At 36.4% G+C, this 23,163-nt stretch overlaps 1 protein-coding gene across 3 annotated transcripts; it reads left to right on the top strand.

Annotated features, from left to right (window-relative positions):
• Nucleotides 1–8,690: 8,690 nt before the first annotated feature.
• Nucleotides 8,691–22,913, top strand: LOC107822867 (G-box-binding factor 1). Of its 3 annotated transcripts, none has more exons than XM_016649443.2 (12): nucleotides 8,691–8,846; nucleotides 11,782–11,918; nucleotides 12,049–12,096; nucleotides 12,199–12,285; nucleotides 12,416–12,505; nucleotides 12,645–12,802; nucleotides 12,927–12,981; nucleotides 13,098–13,146; nucleotides 13,227–13,402; nucleotides 14,449–14,526; nucleotides 22,268–22,393; nucleotides 22,529–22,913. In XM_016649443.2, exons 2-12 carry the CDS (start codon nucleotides 11,862–11,864, stop codon nucleotides 22,628–22,630), a joined length of 1,026 nt encoding a protein of 341 aa, XP_016504929.2. In that variant the 5' UTR covers nucleotides 8,691–8,846; nucleotides 11,782–11,861; the 3' UTR covers nucleotides 22,631–22,913. The 3 variants fall into 3 exon arrangements, with proteins under 3 accessions (XP_016504929.2, XP_075105619.1, XP_075105618.1); XM_075249518.1 differs by having other exon boundaries at nucleotides 8,710–8,846; nucleotides 13,257–13,402; XM_075249517.1 differs by lacking the exon at nucleotides 8,691–8,846 and adding an exon at nucleotides 8,864–9,304 and having other exon boundaries at nucleotides 10,563–11,918.
• The last annotated feature ends 250 nt before the right edge of the window (nucleotides 22,914–23,163 follow it).

Here is a 23,163-nt window from a genome sequence, read left to right as displayed (position 1 = left end):
TAACCACAACAAGAAAAAAAAAGTAAATAGTGAATTTGATGAGTTATTTGTGTAAAGAGCCCTAAATTGTTTTTACACAAGTAGATCATTTAATGGTTAATTCCATGTAAATATCTAAACTATACATAGAGTGGTAATTTGGTAAAGAAGATATTTGACACGTTTGAATGGGTCAAAAACTCTGAATGCGTAAAAGAATTTAATACTGTTTGGCAAAGCTTTTCAAAGCCAAATGCACTTTTTTTCAAAAAAAAAATATATTTTTTTTTAAAGTTGAAGTGTTTGGCCAAGCTTTTAGAAGAAAAAAAAGTATTTTTGAGTAGAAGCATAAGCTGTTTTTGAGAAATGAAAAAAAATAGCTTCTCTTCAAAAACACTTTTTTGAAAAGCACTTTTGAGAAAAATACATTTAGAAACAGTTTTTAAAAACTTGGTCAAACACTAATTGTGTTAGTCAAACACAAATTGTGGTAGTCAAACACAAACTGTTTCACACTAAAAGTATTTTTGAAAAGGGTACTTCGCAAAATAAACTGTGATTTTTGGGGAGAAATTCAAAAATAGTCAGATTTACAAGTGGTCATTTAAAAATAGTCACAGTTTCAAAAGTAATCGAAATTTAGTCACTTTTCATGTAAAGATAAATCTGAGCGAAAACACTGTTCAAAACCCGAAAAATACGTCAGTATATTATACTGGAGTTCCAGCATAAGTATGCTAGAACTCCAGCATATTATACTGGAGTTCCAGGATAAGTATGCTGGAACTCCAGCATAATATGATGGAGTTCCAGCATAAGTACACTAGAACTCCAGCATAATATACTGAAGTTCCAGTAAGTATAATTGTCCAATATAATATACTGGGGTTTGGAGCACCGGTGCTCCAGTATATTATACTGGATCAACAAAGTATACCGGTCTAGATCAGCAAAGTATATCGGTCCAGCATAATATGCTGGAGTTCAAACACAGATGCACCGAACTCCAGTATATTATGCTGGACCGGTCTCTGTTGCAGCAAAATAGTGGTTATTTTTCATTGACTTCGTAAATGCTGGTTATTTTTGAATGATCAGTCCGAAAACTGGCTATACCGTACTATTTTTAAGGAAAAGTCGATACAACATCTGCCCATTAATAATCGTAATAGATATTACTCCCTCCGTTTCATATTAAATGAGGTACTTTCTTTTTTAGTCTGTTCCAAAACAAGTGACACATTTCTAAATTTGGAAATAATTTAACTTTAAACTCTTTCATTCTACCCATTTACCCTTAATGAGAAACTTTTATAGTCACATAAATGTCATGGCCCCACAAACTTTTTACCCCTTAAGCTTTTAAGACCACAAGTTTCAAAAGTCTTCTTCTTTTTTCTTAAACTTCGTGCCAAGTCAAACTACTTCATATAATATAAAACGGAGGGAGTAGTACGGATTTCGAAAAACTATGCCGCTCTCAAAAATAGCTAACAAAATTTATATTTTTTATATGATAACATATAATATATAGATTATATTTTTTTAATAAGCAAGCCCTCACCCTTCTCGTTTAGCATAGCGTTTTGGTGCACACATTCTCCTTATTTCAAAGTTTTTATTTATTATTTTAAGAATGTCACATATTACCAACAACGCCAATTCTTGTTTTCTCTCCTTTGATAATCTTTTCCTCGATGAAAGTAGGACTTGCAATTTGCCAACAAAATGCTAACGTTTTTAATCCCGGAGCTTGAAGCAGGGCTCAACGATGAAGTTAAGAGCATTATATATATTTATTTATTTTCAACTAAAAGCATTATATATGAAACTTAAAATTTGAGGTATGTAATAATGGAAAAAAGAAAGGAATTTTTACATTCTTATGCCATATAGTAAACTATATTACTCTAAATGTACATGGTTAGTAAATTACCCTCGTGGCCACCTTAAAAGACTCACAATCCATTATGAGTGTCTTCAATTAAGGAATTTAGTTACACCATTTTTCTTTTCTTTTTTCCTCCTCTTCTCTGTAGTAGATAAAACCTAGACCAACCAGATCCGAGGAAAAAGAGAGTTGACCAGAAGATGAGCTGAAATATTAGCTGGTTCCTTATAAATAAAAATTAGAACTTTTATCTGTAAGGTGAACACCATAAACATTAGTCGTTTTTCTAACATGCCTTCAAAAATTGCAGTCTCGAGGTATCCGAAATTCCTCTAACATAGTGAACCACATGTCCCTGATGGACCAAAATATTCCTCATCGGCATTAATACATTTATCCTAATATTTTAGCCTTACTGCAACATGAATCGTTGAAATCATGGCTTGTTAGGGTAGCATCTTTGACGAATCTACCACTCCACTAATTAACCAACCTTAAAACCCTTTTAGTAAGTCAGCCATTTAAATTTTCCTAAGAATCAGTCCAAATAAAACGAGAACTTGCCTTGGTAACCCAAGTACTTCCAGGGTTCAGCCAATTAACTGTCTTGTTAGAGTGGAAAGTTACGGCAACTAATTACAGGGCTCCACGTTAGCTCCTTGAGAACCAATTCCAGCAAAAGGAAAAATGCACCTGAAAGCAAAAATGCCTAAGGTGGGATTCTTAGGGAGTGGCTTTTCCGGCAACTTCATACAACTAATTATATATTATACAACTTACCTACAATTTTCACACATTATTTCTACTCATTTAAATGCAACTACAATAACATACAACTTAAATACAAATTTTATACAAAAATTATACAATATGTCTTTTGTATATTTTGTATCTGATTTATACATAGTAAAAACAAATTTCATACAACTAATTATATATTATATAACTTATCTACAACTTATCTACAATTTCCGTACATTATTTCTACTCAATTATATACAGCTACAATATAATACCACTTAAATATAATTTTTATACAATATTGTTCAACTTTCATACAATAGTTAAATGAATAAAAGAAAAATAAATAAACAACAAAATACAATTTTTCTACAATTTCTGTAATATAATGTATGTCATGTCTTCTTCTTTTTCTTCTTCTTCAAGTTTCAATCTGAAATTCAGCTTAAACCAAGTCTAATCTTCACCAAAACCCCTCAAAATTGAGATATAAACTCCAAATCATATTCCGAATTATTTGTAACAACACCCAATCCAAACAAATAATGATTTTTGAAAACCCAAATTCGAATTCAAAGCTTCAAAGCTTTTTAATGGTTGTCAATGATGGAATTGCTGATCTCTTTTCCTTTGCTTTATATTACTGAAATTTGGGATTGAGAGATAGAGAGAGACGTAGAGAGAATTCTCAATTCTTTGCAATAACATCCAATCCAAACAAACAATGTCTTTTGAAAACCCAAATTCGAATTCAAAGTTTCAAAGCTTTTTAATGGTTGTCAATAGTGGAGGGGTTACAAAATTTTACTGGTTTTAGAAGAGGAAACAGTGGGTGATTGAAGAGAAAATTGTGGGGTGTGGTTTGATACGTGGGTGAGGGAGTGAGATTTGGAGAGAGAAACTTTGGGGGAGTGGTAATATATGGTAGAGTTAATTAGGAGACTAATTAATACCATTAAAACTCCTAAAATGTACATAAATGATAATTACGTATATAAAAGCTAAGTATATTAAAAGTTAAGCATGAAGGGTAATATAGTTTATTATATGACATATGAATGTAAAAATCCCAAAAAGAAAACTTAAGGACAAAGTCTTACCTAACTCAAAAAAAATGAAGGACCATGAGAGTAATTTAGTCCGTGGACTTGAATGCCGGCCCTCTTTGGGATAAAAAAAAGTTGGGTGGCGGGTGGGGGTAACTAAATTAAGTTATCTACTTTTTTGTTGTTTAAATTGTTGCCTTGTCATTCCTATCCACTTCTTTTCTGCCAGCTGGATCCCTCTTTCAACCTCACGTGTCAACTTCCAAACCCAACACCTGAAATGGGCCGATCCACCCCACCCTCGGGCCCTCTTCCCTTTGACCCTTTCCAGTAGTGAATGATAGTTGATTCACGATTTTAATAGCATGTTTCGCCAAATTGCAAAAATCGTTAAAATAGCTTGGCCTTGACAGTTTTCGGATTAGTCATTCAAAAATAGTCAATATTTGTTAAGTTATTAAAAAATAATCACTATTTTGCTGTAATAGAGACCGGTCCAACATAATATACTGGAGTTTGGTGCACCTGTGCAGCATATTATGCTGGACCGCTATACTTTGCTGGCTCCAGTATATTATGCTGGACCGGTATATTATACTGGAACTCCGGTATATTATGCTGGAGTATTTTTCCGAATTTTGAATAGTGTTTTCGTTCAGATTTATCTTTACATGAAAAGTGACTAAATTTCGATTACTTTTGAAACTGTGGCTATTTTTAAATGATCACTTGTAAATCTGGCTATTTTTGAATTTCTCCCCAAAAATCACAGTTTATTTTGAGAAGTACCTTTTTCAAAAATACTTTTAGTATGAAACAGTTTGTGTTTCACTAACACAATTAGTGTTTGACCAAGTTTTTAAAAACTGTTTCTAAGTGTATTTTTCTCAAAAGTGCTTTTCAAAAAAGTATTTTTGAAGAGAAGCTATTTTTTTCATTTCTCCAAAACAGCTTCTGATTCTACTCAAAAACACTTTTTTTTCTTTTAAAAGCTTGGCCAAACACTTCAACTTCAAAAAAAAGTATTTTTTTTTTAAAAAAAAAAAAAGAAGTGCATTTGGCTTTGAAAAACTTTACCAAACAGGCTATAAGTTTGTGAACTAAGGATATCATTATTATATTCGTGATCAACGTCTACTCGGTATAGCTATAATCCTTTTAATTTGGATATATATTGCCATGACCAAAATTGATGCGTCATGACGAGTGCTCAAGTCCTATCTGTCAAACACCCTTAAGCATGCGTCTAAGATATAAACATGAATAACATCTATCAATAACCTGCTGAATTACAAGAATAACATGCGTGAGGGAAACCTATCGAAAAGGCATATATACATATACATGCGGAATACGGTAGGGCGAGCCTACAAGGCTGCTATAGACAACTATATATCCAAAACTGGAAGCCGACAAGGCCACATACTATCCAACCATACATAACTATCTATAAACCTCTAATAGAGTGTACAATTATACAAAGTACGGGACAAGCCCTGTCATACCCTTATATGTATACAAGCATATCGTACCAAAATCCAAAGAAGCTCCGGATCAAATGGAGCACACCAACTCTCGTTGATCAAGGATCATAAGAAGAGGGATCGTCAGCCTGTCTACCTGCACCTGCGGGCATGAAATGCAGGCCCCGGGAAGTAGGGGCGTCGGTACGAATAATGTACTGAGTATGTAAGGCATGAAAACTAGTACGTAAAGACATAGATGAAACATGGAGTAAAGAATTCCACCTGTAAATCTAAATGACTTTGTAAATTCTGAAACATTTATAATATCATGCACGTGCGTATAAATGTCTTATCATGCATATGTATAAGTGTACATAACATCATCAAGCCTCTAAGGGCATCCCATCAGGCCACTGTGGGCAAAATTATTAACATATACCAGTTGCTCAAGTGGTGGTGCGTATATAGCGTTGTAACCCTTTCTCACATCCCATATACATATAATATATGCGTATATAATGTCATCTGGTCATGGGTCAATGTACATGTATAAATGAATGAAATGCGTAAGAAATATGTTAATAAGATCAATATACCTTTTGGATAAACTTTATCGACTACGTGTTTTTCTGAGACCCATGAACAGAAGATGTAATAATATGTCACATGGAGAATCAAGAACATAGACACCCCTAGTACTTCTATGAATAGAGTCATTTATGAAAGTCGTGCGCTTGCTCGTTTCGTTTGTATCATTTGGATCATGCTAAAAAAAATGGATAGCCTTAACATACCTGAACCGATTCTCTTGACAACCCTTCTAACACATGCCGATCGCAACGAAATATGTAACGGCGAGATCGAAATAGGGAACAATCCGTATAATATTCTTGAGAAAGATTGTATCATACTCCTTTAGAAATGCAAATCTTACGTTGCTATAGTATTATATAATCTTCGTATGAAATGTTTGAAGCAATTACGTTGCTATTGCAAATCATCATCTTTGCTGAAGCTTTCTTTCTTAACTTAAGTAGATGTGAGCAATTTATTTTGGTGAATTAGAGAGGTTATCTTTAACCTTTAGGTATGGGCCCCATTAGGATGACTAATCTTTGGCTAAAGGTCTCTAATTAGGCAACCTATTTTAATGAACCTTAGTAATTACACATTAAAGGGGTTCCTTAGTCTTATCTAAAATCCTTAATTAATTACCCATCAATTTCTTAATTAACTAATTAATCTCCTATTAATCAATAGTTAACCAATTACCTATATAATTAAGAATTATCTCAAATTACTTAAAATATTATTAACTTTTAATATACTTTATGTACCCTACTATCGCGGTCATAGGGTACCTTGTATGACACTAGTCCATAAATATCGAGTATTATGGCTCGGATCGTATGATATCTCAAATTGATAACCTTTAACGAAACTCATTTTCTTTGATTTGTTTACCCTTTAACCTTCACGACACTTACTTATCGCCTGTTATAAATAGCATAAACGTCTATAACCTCAAAATAATTTCATTCTCGAGCCTACGTCGATTAACTTACAACGAAACTTTAACGTACGAAAATGCGAACTGTATCATATATATAGTTACGCATAACTTAAATCTGAACGGAATGCAATAGTCAATACATTACATACATCCTCTTGGCCAATTCCTTCGTCTCTATTCAACATTAGCGTACACATTATATGTGATTTAGTTTGATTTCTTGTAGTTTTTGACATATTATCGCCTTTAATTCCATCGGTTATGAAGTGGTCTACTAATAAATAAATAAATAAATAATAAATTTTTTTAATTATTATTTGTTTAAGAAACCTATTTTCTAAGTTCAAAGTGAAGGTGAGATACTTTTAAATACTTTGGTGTTCCCCTTTCATCCAAGAAAATAACGTACAACAATACATGCCTCTGGTGGAGAGAATGATAGCCAGAATTAGATGTTGGACCACCAAAATTCCTTTCCTATAGTGGCAGAGTGCAGTTAATCAAGAGTGTCCTGTTCGAGATTCAAACCTACTGGTCACAAGTGTTTTTGATACCAAAAAAGGTAATCCAACTAATAACAAGTACCTGTAGAACATTCTTATGTACTGGACAATGTGCAACATCAAGAAGAGCATTCGCGGCATGAGAGAGGCTGTGTATGCCAAAATCAGCAGGAGGTTATAATTGAATTCCAAACATGGAATTAGTTAGTCATAGCCAAACTACTCTGGGCTATCACATCCAAGAAAGATACCCTATGGGTACAATGAATTCACAGCTTCTGCATAAAGAGAAGAGATATCAGTGAGATAGAGACACCTAAGCAAATATGTTGGCTTGTTAGGAAATTTTTTTATGCAAGGAAGTGGTATGTAAACAGTGATCTCTACATAGATATGCAGCAATTCACTCAAGCTGATAAGTTCATAATCAAGAAGGCATATCTGCATTTGATTCCTCAATATCCTAAAGTCGCGTGGAAAAGCCTCACCATGGGACCATGTCATGTGCCAAATTACCAGTTTATATTGTGACTTGCATTATAGAAAAGTCTCATCACAGTTGACAGATTGGCCAAATGGTGAATACAAGTTCCTAGGAACTGTGTGTTATGCGCGTCTGATGCTGAAGAAACACACTCACATCTGTTTTTTTGAATGTGAGTACTCATGACAATTATGGAGATCCTTCTTACGCTGGATAAGAGAAAATAGTCATGTAGGAAGCTGGGAAGAGGAAGTTGAAAGGATAACGACCAAAAAGTGCAGCAACAAAGCTCATGCAGAGGTCCTAGGATGGATGCTAGCTGCGATTGTCTATCATATTTGGAATGAGCGCAATGCCAGAAAATTCCAAGAATAACACCAAGATCACAAACTTAGATCAAGAGAGGTTGTTATCCAACTGTATAGTAAATGACAACATAGAAGCAGATGGAAAAGAATATTAGAAAGTATAAACTCATACCCAAACTTAGTATAGGAATATATTGTAATAGAATCCAAAGGATAGGAGGAAGTGTCAATAGAGAGTTACAAAGATGAGGACTAGTTCTAGAGCCAATAATGAACTAGTGGATGTACATATTCATACTTGCTTAAATAAAATTTTTATTGTTTGACCAGAAAAAAGTCAAGGTGAATATTAATTTTTCGGTCTATGAGACTCATGTTCATGGTTTACACTTTACAATATAGTTAATGAGTCGCGAAAAATCTTGTTTTTCTCTGTGTTACATGACAATAACCATAAAATCGAAATAGAAAACAAAAGAAAAAACTTGAAAAAAGAAGCAACTTAAACATAACCTACGAGTGTTTTTTTATTTTTTCCATAATTGCATCAGCCTCTACAACAATTACGTCTTGCCAAAAGAGTAGTGTGTTCGGACCAGAATGCGTGTTATTATTTATTATGGGGATAAATCTGAAGCAACTGTCAATAATTAATAAACTTTAAATTAGTGTTAAGATTTAGGACAAGTTAATCGTCCAAAGTCTCCTAACCGTTAGATCTTCTGATGAAGATAGGGAAAGTTCCCGTTTTTCGCTCTTTAGTACTTTCACACATTAACACCAACCAAAGAAGGAACTAGAAACGAAACAAAAAAAAGAAAGAAAGAAAGGAAAAAACAACATCGACTGTCTATCCGAGTTGGACTCTCCTTTGTTCCACCTCACACTCACACCCCCTCTCTTTCAGACACCCAGGTCAGTCCTTCCCTCTTCCCTCTTTTCTTTCACTTCGTATTTCTATGTTTTTTTTTGTTTGTTTTTGTCTTAAGAGTTTTCCATAAAACACATAAACACAGACAACTACTGAATTATTATGGTTATTTTATGAATATAGTAGTTTACACTGTATATGTTGTTGTTTTCCACAATTCTCAGACTTGGGGTCTTCCTAATTTTAGCCGTTTCGTTTGAATTTGTCCACGTGTTCTCTGTTATGATTCCAATTTGAGCTTCAAAATTGGTTTGTATATTGTAGAGTAAATTTGACTGGGCCCAAAAGATTCTTTGCATATATTGTTGGAAGTTTAGTAGCTTAATTGACAAAAGAACAGCCAATTCTTCTGTCTGTATTAGCAAAATTATTGCGTATGTTTGAAACCTTTCTTGCCTAAAATTCAGATTATATGTAATTGAACTATTCTATGGGGGGTTAAGTGAACTTTTCCTCTTTTGTCCTTTGTTCTTTCATGTAAGGCCCCTAGAAACTAAACGGTAATTTTACATTGAGAGACTTCATTAGCCATATAGTTAGTTGCACATGAGAGAGAGAGCGAGAGAAATAAACATTCATTCATTATAGTGCTTTTAAGGAAGGAAACATAATTACCTTTGGGATTTATCTTAAGTACACAAACAAAGTTAAAAGAATTTTTACACTATGTATTTTAAGCTGTTGTAGCATAAGCTGTCTTACTTTTATGTTATCTATTGAGGGTTACTCGTTTTTATGACCTAATAGTAATAAAAAACAGTGTATAGAAGTTAAACTCCTTTGTTTGTGCTCTCGGTTTTTCAAGTATAGCTATTTGTTGCTGCTAGATAGATGAAATATGAATCTTCTATTAGCAACAGATAATTCTTTTGCCATGAAAATCCTTTCCCTATCTTGTCTAGGGAGTAGTCAATAAAAGTCTAGACTAGATTGGTTCTATAGGTGAAGAAAGTCTTTAGTTTGCGGGACAAGTTAAGAAGGATCTTTTGACATTTAACACATCATATGATGGATGATGTACAAGTCATGTTTTTCCTTCCCATGATTAGGGCTTTCCATTGAGCAGAAATATGAGTCGTAGTTTTGTTATCAGGCATTAAGATCGGTTCAGTGTACAAAACTGGAAAATTTTGGTGATATATGGAGCTGCAATTGCTTTTATGATTTTATCACTGCATTTAACAATGTATACATTAGGCTGGCAATTCACAACCCATCTTTCTTTTTTTTTCTATTTTTTTTATTTTTTTTATTATTATTATTATTATTATTATTATTATTATTATTATTATTATTATTATTATCAGCATCATCATTATTCTTATTGGAAAACTTATTTCAACCTTGAATTACGTAATATTAGCAGAAAATTCTCTCATTTTTCCTTTATGATATTTAACATTTGTATGGAGACTGATATTGTCCTGCCATTTTACTTTGTCATGTTCAATAATGAACGTTGCTTCTTTACTCTTGTATTTTTCAAACCTGTTTTGAAAATGCTTTTCTTGAGCCGAGGTTCTATCGAAAACAGTCTCTCAACCTCAACAAGGTAGGGGTAAGGTCTGCGTACACTCTACCCTCCTCAAACCCCACTTGTGGGATCACAATGGCTATGTTGTTGTATGTTCAGTAATGAACGTTCTTAAATTAGACTAGAATATATAATGTTGTATGGACAGGGGACATAAAGTGGGTAGTTTTTTTGGAAAACTTGATACTTACCTTTTTTTGAGGAAGAAGTTAAGTATTCTATTGTTTTAAGTCGACAGTGTGTTGCGAATGCTTTAAAAGGAAAGGTGGGCAAGTCATCTTAAATTATCCCTTAGTAGAAAATGTGTTGCTATTGCTTTGCTTTAAATATCACAATTTTTACTTGCAAGAATAAGGGCATCTTAAAAAATTCTTAGAGTTGAGAGCAAGAAAATAATTGATGAACCTTGGTTTGTAAGAAATAAAATACTACGGTTAGACTGGCTTTTTATAATACAACCTGATGGGAGAAAGTTCAAATTCCAATCTGAGATTTGTTTCTGACTGGAGGAGTTGTATGCTTGCACAAATGTTCTTTCTGCTTTTGTTTCTTGATGTAGAGGATACTTGGAAATGCTGCATATAAGTTTAAGAAAAACCCTTCAATTAATAAAAGAAAGTATTCACATCAAGAAATAATATAGAAAAGGTGTTTTCCGGTCAATGTTATGTGCAGGATCAGCTTTTTGTTATTCATGCAGTCATTCTTTGACAAAGGAACAAAAGAGAGTATAATAAGTCGCTAATTCTTCCAAAGCACCGAATACATAAGAAAGATCTCTTGGTTAAGGAAAGGCTTTAGCTTTTCGATCTTGATAATCTAAACAAATCTTTTGGTGTAATTTATCTTCAAATTCTTTTGGCTTGACAATCTTACATTTTTTCTTGTGGGGAGAATCCTACCTTGTAAGACAGTTAAGTATTACTTATAGTATCTTGATGTTAGTTACTTTTCTGAATATGGTATGTGTTCTATGCTCAATGAGATTCCTCATAGGTTGCAATGTAAATAATAGATTGCTTTCAAAGCCAAAATAACTGTTGCAGGACTACAATTGTCTCCTCGATACATATACATCATGTTTCGTCCTTTTGCAGTCTCCTTCTTGATACTATTTTACATTTTTGTAGTTCATCTTCTTTGGTATAAGCAACAGAGATGAAAACTTGACAGCTTCTTTTGTTGGTGGCAAGAAAATGACCTCGCCACAGCTTTATATATTGAAATATAATTTTTGAAACATAAAATTCCATTCATGCCATAAGGATGGTTGTTCGGTCTTGAAACCTTTGTAGTTATTCCATATGACAATGACTGGAGTAATATGTAGAGATAAAAACAAAAGATTCCTAGCTTCTTTTTCCATTATTTTCTCCTACTTTCAGGTACATCTAGCTTTTAATTGAGTACATATCTTCTGGATCATCAAATAAACGTGGGTAATTGACTATTGAATCGACACCTAATGGGGGCTGGGGAAGAAAGCACTCCTGCAAAGCCTTCAAAAGCTACTTCAACTCAGGTCATTTTCCTTTACTCTTAGTCCATAGATTTACACGCAATACGTGCTTATATAAATTTTAGTGTCACTCTCCTTAACTCTCTGTTTTGTGGCTCGCTATTCAGAAGTTTTCCATTTGTTTGATTTTCAGGAGACACAAGCTACACCTTCATATCCCGATTGGTCAAGTTCTATGCAGGTTGATAATGAATTTCTTTCGTGATTAATCATTGTCAAGTGCACCACATCAACATTAAGATGACGAATTTTTAATTCTTAAGCTCTATTTTTTCCGGTTTAGGCTTATTATGGTGCTGGAGCTGCACCTCCCTTCTTTTCCCCAACTGTTGCTAGTCCTACTCCCCATCCATACATGTGGGGAGGCCAGGTGATTGACTTTTCATTCACTAATTTATATAGTTCTTTTTTTACGGCACGTTGTAACTTTTTTTTACTATATAAAGTATAAAACTCGGAACTTTTTTAATGTACTTACACTTTATTGCATGATATTTCAGCATCCGCTTATGCCTCCTTATGGTGCTCCAGTCCCATATCCAGCTTTATATCCTCCTGCTGGAGTTTATGCTCATCCTAATATGCCCATGGTAACCAGTCCTTTTGTTATTCGGTTACTATCAATTTGAAAGCTGATGAAAGAGAGTCACTCATGTATAACTTTTCTGTGAATAATTTTTCCCCTCAAATGCCTCTATCTTATTAATATCGTTCATGTCCTTTTGGTAGACTCCAAACCCACTGCAGGCAAATCCAGAATCAGATAGTAAGGCACCTGATCCCAAGGACCAGAGTACAAGCAAAAAATTAAAGGGATATACAGGTGGCAAGGCAGGAGAAAGTGGGAAAGCGACTTCAGGTTCTGGAAATGACGGTGCCACAAGAAGGTCTTTTCATGTGGATTTATTGTTAAATTTTGTCTTTTGACTCATTTTAATCTCACTTCCCTTTAAATTGTTCTTCTTTTGGATGTGTCCTTGTACATCTGACTTAATATATTCTCTTGAATAGTGCTGAAAGCGGAAGTGAAGGTTCATCAGATGCAAATGATGAAAATGATAACCATGTATGCACTCCGATTTAACTTAAAGAGTTTCATAGTTTACTTAAAATATATTGGTGTCATGTATGTTCCCTATCAACTGCTAGTTAAGACTGTTTTTTCTTGTTTTATTATCTCAGGAATTTTCTGCAAACAAGAGTAGAAACTTTGATCTAATGCTTGCAAATGGTAACTTGTGTGGCTTGTCTGCTCCTTAATTATGCCTTATTCGTTTTATTAAATAGGTTTATGTGATTGTCAATTATCAGGAGCCAGTTCTCAGAACAATCCTGCAACAGGGAATCCGGTTGCTATGCCTGCAACTAATCTGAATATCGGAATGGATTTGTGGAATGCATCATCTGCCGGTCCTGGAATGATTAAAATGCGATCAAATCAATCTGGTGTCGCACCAGCTCCTGGGATAGGACGTGAATGGATTCAGGTAGATTTTTTTTTTGTCCTTCATTCAATTTTCTGAAACAAACAAATGCACAGTTGATCGTGTTACTTTTGTGCTCTGTACATAGTGCCAATATCTTATCAAATTAATTCCTCTAGCCGCTTGTGTGATTAAAAGCACAAAATGTACTCCCTTTTCTTTGTTGCATACGGTCATTAGGGGTATTTGAAGATATTGTTCAATAAGACTCATTGTTTCTGGTGTAACTTGACATTCAGAATTCATGTTTACTCAACAAAATATTGAATCGTGAGGAAATGAGAGGTGTGTTGATGAGTTGATAATAAGGTAATACAAGACAAACCTATTTATAGGCATCTTACATTTAACCAATGAGTGACACTACTACATATAATACTTATATCCATATATTTAATAAGGTCAAGTAACTATCTAACAAAAACGATGGTTCGGGGAAACTATGATATTCAAAGGGGATAGAGAAAGATCTAAACCTAGATAGTGATCTGGAGAGCGTTCGAGCTTAAGTCCGGGTTTTTACAGGTCTTCTGATGTTTTGGTTGGTCCTAAAATAACTGATGGCTAGTTACTGACCAGAAGTGCAGAAGTTCTTTCAGCAATTATAATCTTGAAACATACAGTATTGTTCTGCCGGAGAACTTTTAAAGAAACAACCGGTTCATTCTTTTGTAATAAACTTGCCTGTTTGTAGGACCATATTTGCCCAAATATCTCTTAAATTAAATTTATAAAATTTAAACCTGAGTAAGGGTTGAAATTTGGTCGCAAGAAACTGAACTTGGTTTCAACTTCCTTATCATTAACTTTTTAGTTATGGTTCCATATTTTGGCAGCTCTATATCTTTGTGTCTTTATCTTGCTAGTTTGCTGTATCTCAGTAACTTTGTGGGAATCTGAAGGAATGTTTACACATTTCAAAAAGTGATCGTTGCTTTTGTTGTTATTTTTATTTGTATCTCAATATGTGTGCTGTCAATAATGGGATTGTACCCTTGTTATTATCTTCACCTTTTTGTTGATAAGTGCTTTATAACCCTTCTTCATAGGATGAACGTGAACTTAAAAGGCAAAAGAGAAAGCAATCAAATCGAGAATCAGCTAGGAGGTCAAGATTACGCAAACAGGTTTGAGTTATTTGTCACAAATATTGTTTCTCGTCCATCTCTTCGAGGGACTGGGTTTTTTGGGTCCAGCACTGGGCTTTAGTTCTTCTTTTTGGGTAATAAATTGGTGTATTTTATCTATGGTGGAGGGGGGGGGGGGGGGGAAACGAGGAGCAATACACTCCTCAACCTGCTAATCCCCTTTTCTCCTCGGTCCATAGATATAATATAGGTACGATGCCAACCGTTCGTCACGGAAGGAAGGGCTCACTAAGTTGGGGTCACTAACTAATACTAGTCTAATATAAAAAGTCTTCCAAGCACGTTAAAAATTCGTGCTGAGTCCCTCCACTGATCGGAACACTTATAGGAGCTCCTGCGTCAATCATTTTCATTCCTCCTCTCGCTAATCCGTCTGTAGCACTCAGTCTGATTAACATCTAATGACAGTTTCATTGTCATTAGATGTGTGGCAACCTGAACCAACGTCAATGGAAGTTCTGAAAATAATTTCATTTTTCCTAGATGGATATTAAACTGTGTTAGAATTCTTGGAACGGATCAAATAGAGAAAAGAAGGCCATCTTTTACTGTTGAATAGAACAAATCAAAGTAGAGGCACCAATATCCAATGTTTTCACAAGCCAAAAGGGCAATTCTTAAACAAAATTGATGGATCTGTAAAATTGTAGCATTATTATTTTTTGACTTACCTTAACCTAGCACATGAATTGCTCCCCAGCTAGTGCCAATTGTCACAACCCAAAATCTCACCTTAAGGATTGTGATGGCACCTAGTCTCTACAACTAGGTAAGCCGATCAATTACAACAGTTAAACAAATTAACATGATATTTCTAAAGCAAAATTTAATATAAATACCGAAATAAAGGTGATACAAGCCTACACGACAATAATCACAACAATCTAGATCCTCAAGACTAGGTAGTACAGGGTCACGAACTCTACTGAGTACATAAAATAACTCAAAACAAAATACAATATTGTTCGGATAGTGAATTAACAGTACAAACAAAAGGAAAAGGACTCCAAGGGACTGCGGCGATCGAGCGGCTCTACCTTTAATCCTCACGATCAGGGAAGCTAACATTGCTTGGGTCCACAGTTTCCAACACCTGGATCTGCACAAAAATGTGCATAAGTGTAGCTTCAGTACACACTAATTGGTACCTAGTAAGTATCAAGACTAACCTCGGTAGAGTAGTGATGAAGTACAAGTCAGGACACCTACTAGACATAATAACCCATGCAGTATATCAGCATAAAGCTAATAATGGGAGCAAGAAATAGTAAATGGCAACAAGGAATAAACATGTGGTAAAACAGTAAAGTAATTAGAACACCGTTAAAGTACCAGTGAGACCAAACAAGAAAAACAAATAACAATCAAATAATCAAGCCGACCTAACACAATGATTACCACAGAAACACCCCGAGGTACCACACCTCATAACCACAAGCCACGAGTCCCAAATCACGAATCATATAGACATGGCCCCTCGTGCCCACATTATCGATCACAGCCGCACGAACAACTCACGTGCCAATATCTCAATCCGCCAAGCATGGTCACAGGCTCACTATCACAATCCGCCCGGCATGGTCACAGGCCCAATATCACAATGAAAGCAGATATACAAGAATACATATGCATGATCAATGAATTTTCAAGTTTCATACTCCTGAATTGGTATAAATGACATGTTACAGTGTATGCATGTGCGAGTGTACTATTGCGATCCTAGTCAACAAGTAATATCAAAGATATCGAGTAGTTAATAAGAAGCAACACAATAAGTCACATACTGTGCATAACCCACACAAGGTAAACCATACCATCACACGCATGTCATCATTAATATGCCCCCAAGCCATCACGTATCAACCCTGACATAGCCACCCTTATCTCACGGCACCGACAATATCGTATTAGCCACCCGTATCGCTCCGCCCAAACAATAAACACAATAGCCACCCGTATTTCTCCGCCCAGACAGTATATTAATAGCCACCCGTATTAATCCGACCAGACAATAGATTAATAGCCACCCGTATCACTCCGCTCAATCAACAACAGTGAAATGCCATCCTTATGCTCTGCATAGCACCAATCAACCATCACAACAAATCCACATGTGCCAACATCACAACATGACATACCAACTCGTACTACACGTACCCATAGGTCACAATGTTGCCAAAATCAACAATACCAATGTTACCACAACACATAGCCCACGGCTTAACCACAATGTCTATAAGAATCTCAAGAAACAACAAAATGAAACGGGAATTAACTCAACAAGGATACTCCATAAAACAACTTCAACTAAAACAGGTTGATAGCTCTCAATAACTTCAACTTTAATTTCTTGCTTAAGCATGAACTTAACAATGAAAGGCATGACGTATACTAACAACCTCAATTAAATAAATATAAGAGTAACTCGACAATGAAAGATAGAACATGTACTAACAACTTCGGTTAAAGCATATAAGAATGAACTTGACAATGAAAGATATAGCATGTAATAGTGACTTCAATTAAGACATATAAGAGTAAACTCGACAATGAAAGATAGAGCATGAATAACGACTACAATCTAAGCATATAATAATGAATTCAACAATGAAAGATGTAACAAGTAATAACAATTCTAACTAGATACATAAAGTAACCTAAGAGTCCAAATCGGTCAATTTCCACATATAAGCCCGGGTACACACTCGTCACCTCATGTACCATAATTCAAATAGTGTAATTAGACCAAATCCTACGGGATAGTTTAATCATACAAAGTTAGGCAAGATACTTACCTCAAAGAAGTTAAATCAATACTCGAAAAAGTCCTCCCCATGTGAAACAACCTCCGGACGGCTCGAATCTAGCCAAAATAACTTAGTATCATAAATAAAAGCCATAAGAAACAATTCTAGATAATAAAGCTTCGATCTTGAACAAGAATCAAAAAGTCAACCCAAAAAGTCAACCTTGGGACTGCACCTCGGAACCCGACAAAATCCGAATACACATTCCGATACGAGTCCAACCATACCAAAATCATCTAATTCTGAGCTCAAATCGGCCTTTAAATCATTTTGTGTTCTAGAAAGTTTTTACTAAAATCTCCAATTTCTCTAATTCAAATCATCAATTAAATGATAAAAACAAGGATAAAATCATGAAATAACCAAATCCAAGTCAAGAATGCTAATATAACCAAATCCAAGTCAAGAATGCTTACCCCAATCCAAAACGTGAAAATCCCCTCGCAAATAGCCCAAATCCGAGCTCTAACTCAAAAAGTGATAAAATAACAAAAGCCCTTGAAATAGAGTATTATATAGTCTGCCCAGGGGTTCCTTTTCGCCATCGTGGAAAAAGTTTCGTAATCGTGAAACACAACTTCACTGCCCAGAGAAAATAAGCTACGTGTTCGCGGCACATACCCTGCGAGCGCGATGAACAATAAGGCCAACCTTCGCTAACATGTCCAACATATCGCGAACGCGATGAGTAGTTTCCTCTAGCCCCCAACTTCCTTGCGCGAACACAGAACCAATGATGCGAACGCGGACAACAACCTGCTGAAACCTTCGTGAACGCGTATCCACTATCGCGTCCGCGATGAACAAAATCACCTAGCTCCAAGAATCACTACGCGATCACGACTTCATCTTTGCGATCGCGAAGAACAACTGAAACACCGGAAAATCAACAACTCCAAACATGGGTGAAATGGCCCGAAACTCATCTGAAACACATCCAGGTCCCACGGGGCCCCGTCCGATCACACCAACCAATCCCAAAACATAACGCGGACCTACTCGGGGCCTCAAATCACGCCAAACAACATCAAAAATACGAATCGCACCTCAATTCAAGCCCAATCAACTAATGAACTTTCAACTTCTACAACTCACGCCGAACTATATCAAATCAACTCGGAATGACCTCAAATTTTACATGCAAATCCCAAATGACATAATGAAACTATACCAACTCCAGAACCACAATCCGAACCTGATATCAACAAAGTCAACTTCCGGTTAAACCTTTCAACCATCCAAACCTTCAACTTTCTAACTTTCGCTAAAAGGCATCAAATTGACCTACGGACTTACAAATCCAAATCCGTACATACGCCTAAGTACAAAATCATCATACGAGGCTATTGGAATCACAAAATACCATTCCAGAGTCAACAACAACAACAACATACCCAGTATAATCCTACGGGCGGGGTCTGGGGAGAGTAGTGAGCACGCAGACCTTGCCCCTACATGGAGAGGTAGAAAGGTTGTTTCCGATAGACCCTCGGCTCAAGAGAAGGTGGAAAGGAAGAATAGGGGAGAAGAAAAGGAGGAAAGAGGGGGGAGAAAGGCGATAAGAAAAGAGGAGAAAAGTAGCATCAAATTGTAACCATTAGGGAGAAACAATATCCAATAAAAAGGGCGAAAAAGTAGCATCAAATAGTAACAATCAGAGAGCAACAATCTCAGTAGCAATTTACAAAAACAAAGGACGTGGTTGCAAAGTACCAGATACAATAACAAACTAGAAGGAAGTAACTTTCAACCCACAACACGAATATTACTAGTACTACTGGTGAACCTATGAAAAACTCGCAACTACCTGTCAACCCACCACCTTAATCCTCGACCTCCACGCCTTCCTGTCGCTAGTCATGTCCTCGGTTAGGTGAAACACCGACATGTCGTGCCTAATCACCTCTCCCCAATTCTTCTTAGGCATACCCCTGCCCTTCGTCAAGCCCGCCATGGTCCACCTCTCACACCTCCTGACTGGGGCATCTATATCTCTCCTCTTCACATGCCCAAACCATCGCAACCTCGATACCCGTAACTTGGCTTCCACGGATGTCACTCCCACTTTGTCCCTAATAACTTCATTCGTAATCTTGTCTTTCCTGGTATGACCACACATCCATCTCAACATTCTCATTTCTGCTACGCTCATCTTTTGGACATGAGACTTCTTAACAGGCCAACACTCAGTTCCATACAACATAGCTGGTTTAACCACCCCTGTAAAATTTTCCCTTAAGTCTAGGCGGTACATTCTTGTCACATAAAACCCCTGAAGCTAGCTTCTACCTCATCCAACCCGCTCCAATGCGGTGAGTAACATCCTCGTTAATTTCCCCATTCCCTTGGATTATATACCCAAGATACTTGAACTATCTCTTGTGGGAATGACTTAAGTATCAATCTTTACTTCTACTTCTTCTTCATGCCTCTCTTCACTGAGCTTGCACTCCAAGTATTCAGTTTTTGACCTACTCAACTTGAAGCCTTTGGATTCCGGCGCCTGTCTCCAAACTTCCAACCTAACGTTAACACCCCCTCGCGTCTCATCAATCAGTACTATGTTATCAGCAAATAAAATGCACCATGGCAACCCCTCCACCCCTTGTATGTGACGTGTCAGGACATCCAACGCTAGGGCAAACAAAAACGGGCTAAGGGTTGATCCTTGATGCAACCCCATCTCCACTCGGAAATGTTCCGAGTCTCCTCCCGCAGTCCTCATCCGAGTCTTAGCGCCTTTGTACATGTCCTTAATCACCCTAATGTACGCTACCGGGACTCCGCTAACCTCCAAACACCTCCATAGCACCTCCCTCGGGACTTTGTCATAAGCCTTCTCAAGGTTAATGAACACCATGTGCAAGTCCTTTTTCCTCTCCCTATACTGCTCCACCAATCGTCTCACAAGGTGAATGACTTCTGTGGTTGACCGTCCCGACATAAATCCAAACTGGTTCTCAGATATAGATACGCTTGTCTTCACTCTCTTCTCCACCACCCTCTCCCAGACTTTCATAGTGTAACTCAGCAACTTGATACCCCTATAGTTGTTGCAGTTCTGGATATCACCTTTGTTTTTGTACAACGGAATCATCAAACTCCACCTCTAATCTTCGGGCATCTTCTTCGTCTTGAAAATAACGTTAAACAAGCTAGTATGCCACTCCAAGCCTACCCTACCCGCTTCTTTCCAAAATTCCACTGGATCTCGTTGGCCCCAGTCGCCTTACCCCTGCACATCTTCCATATAGCCACATCAACCTCCTCACACCTAATACGCCTACAAAACCCAAAATCTCTCTGACTCTCTGAGTTCTCCAACTCACCCAGCACGATGTTCCTATCCCCTTCCTCGTTCAAGAGTCTATGGAAGTACTCATGCCATCTACGCCTGATACACGCCTCTTCCACCAATACCTTACCGTCTTCGTCTTTGATGCACCTCACTCGATTCAGGTCCCGAGCCTTCCTCTCCCTAAAATACCATTCAAGAGTCGTCTATCCGAAAGTCAAACTCCGGTCAATTCTTACTACTTAAGCTTCTAAAACAAGGATCATTCTTCCAAATCAATTCCGAATCGCCCGAATGAAGCTTCTCTCCAAATGAAGCTTCTCAAGACCTTAAACCACCGAACGGAACGCTAAAGCTCAAAACGACCGGTCAGGTCGTTACACCAATTGTAGTTGGAGAGTTGATGTATATCATATGTAGCCTTCCCTTTGCATTTCTGCAAAGTGGTTATTTCTCCTTTGAACTCGTGACTTAGAGGTTACCGGAGGAGAGACTGTACCACTTCCGACAGATGCCCAAAGTAATAATACCAACGAGGTTACACATAAAATAATGTTCAATTAATTTGAGATTACATAAGAGTCTTAATATATATCTTTATGTAAAGTATGAGGCAACTACTTTTTCTTCACTTTCCGAAGTTGGTTGGATGGTGGTCTAAAATTTTCTATTGAGTTTGAGATTTTTTATTTTCTAACTTTTAGTACTCCCTTCTCCAAGAAACAAATGGTGTTGGTTGTTCAACTCGTTTATTTTTAGCTCTGAAATAGAATATTGTTTTCTTTTACTTTTTTAACTAAAACTTACATATTTGAAAACTGTATATAAAGTATAATTCTGGTAGTTAAAATTATTTAATGGTTGAAAGTGCCCTAATCACGGGAAAATTTGTTTGACTACCCAAATATTAATGACTTAACAAATTAGGACTAAGAGAGTATTATTAAAATTCCCATCTGTACTTGTCGTGCACACAAAAACACACGCACATGCTCTCTCTCTCTCTCTAAACACTCTATACCCAACTTCTAAACCAAAAAAATATTGCCAAGAGAATCCAGAATCATTAGTTTTATTGGTGGGCTTAATTGTATAGGATATTTGACTGAGATGGAGTAACTGGTGTAGCTAGCCATCCACCTAAAAAGAGGAAAACAACAAGAGAGAAAATGAGAAATTCACATTGTTCTTGCAGTTAATATGATCCCCTATTGCAGTCAATTCTCCCAAGTGCAAAAGTAGCATGCTATGTGTTCCTGCCAAACTGATCAGGACTCAATTATATAGGGATGGAAAGTGTACTTAAAATTATTACTGAGAAACAAGGAGCAACTTGTTTTTGTTTTTGTGGAAATTTAGGAAAAAACAGCCGATCACTGTTCTTCTTTGTGGACTGTAGTTTGTCCAACAGATTTTGTGCTATAAACTCAGAAGCAAGGCTTTTCATGGAACTGACCCAGGGGAAAGACTCACCTTACTGTGAGCATACAAACATTGAGCTTAAACTGTGACTATGACCGACCACTTTCACTATTTGATTGGTCCAACGCTTGGACTAGCTAGAATGTAAAGTTAAGTTTTATTAGTCGTATTGTCTTATGCCTCTCATGCTTCACAGGCTGAGTGTGAAGAGCTACAACAGAGGGTAGAGACATTGAGCAATGAGAATCATGCACTCAAAGAGGAGATGCGAAAGCTCTCTGAGGAATGTGAGAAGCTTACCTCGGAGAATAATTCGATAAAGGTAAGCACTACTTCAATATCTTTTTCCTCACCCCTCTATATTCTTGTATGCTCATCTCATTTTCCCTCACATTCTCGAGTATCCTCTTCATTCTGTCCTAAATACTGTTGGTTATCCTTTTAATCCGACTAACAGGAAGAGTTGACGAGGTTGTGTGGACCAGAGGCGGTGTCCAAGCTAGAGAGTAATGCCAATGCCACGCATCTTCAGTCCAATGTTGAGGAAGCTAACAGTTAAGGACAAGCCATGACAGAGTAGGTGATTTTGGTTAAAATGCTCACAAATCTCTTACGGCTCTCAAGAAATTTATAGCTTGTATGTGCAATAGAATGAGAAATTTCTGTTTTTCTACTAATTTATGCCCTTTTAACTGTTTTGAGTTAATTTGTAATATTAATTCATGAATTTGTAACCCGGGTTGAATTTGAATATATGACAACATTGTAAAAGTAACTGAATAACCGAAACATAAATTTTCAGGTCCTCCTAGTCTATTCCATCTTGCTTATTTGTTGTATCTTATCTTACTGTTGTCAATCCCCAGTTATCATCAAGTTTCCATACTCTTGGAATGACTATTAGTTGCAGACTACTTGCAGCTACGGTGTATGACATTTTCGGTCTGAAAGTTTAGTGGTAGTTTTGCTGCACTTGCAATTAGGATATACTTGTATAAATCTTGGTGGACAGAGTTACCTGTGCTTGTACAAGATATTGATGGCTTTGAAAGATGATAATCAGATAATAATATGTAGATTATCAGTTGGATT

Source organism: Nicotiana tabacum, chromosome 3 (assembly GCF_000715075.1).
Source record: "Nicotiana tabacum cultivar K326 chromosome 3, ASM71507v2, whole genome shotgun sequence".
NCBI lineage: Eukaryota > Viridiplantae > Streptophyta > Magnoliopsida > Solanales > Solanaceae > Nicotiana > Nicotiana tabacum.
Note: the sequence above shows the minus strand (reverse complement) of the source record. Positions and strands in the feature narration are given on the sequence as shown.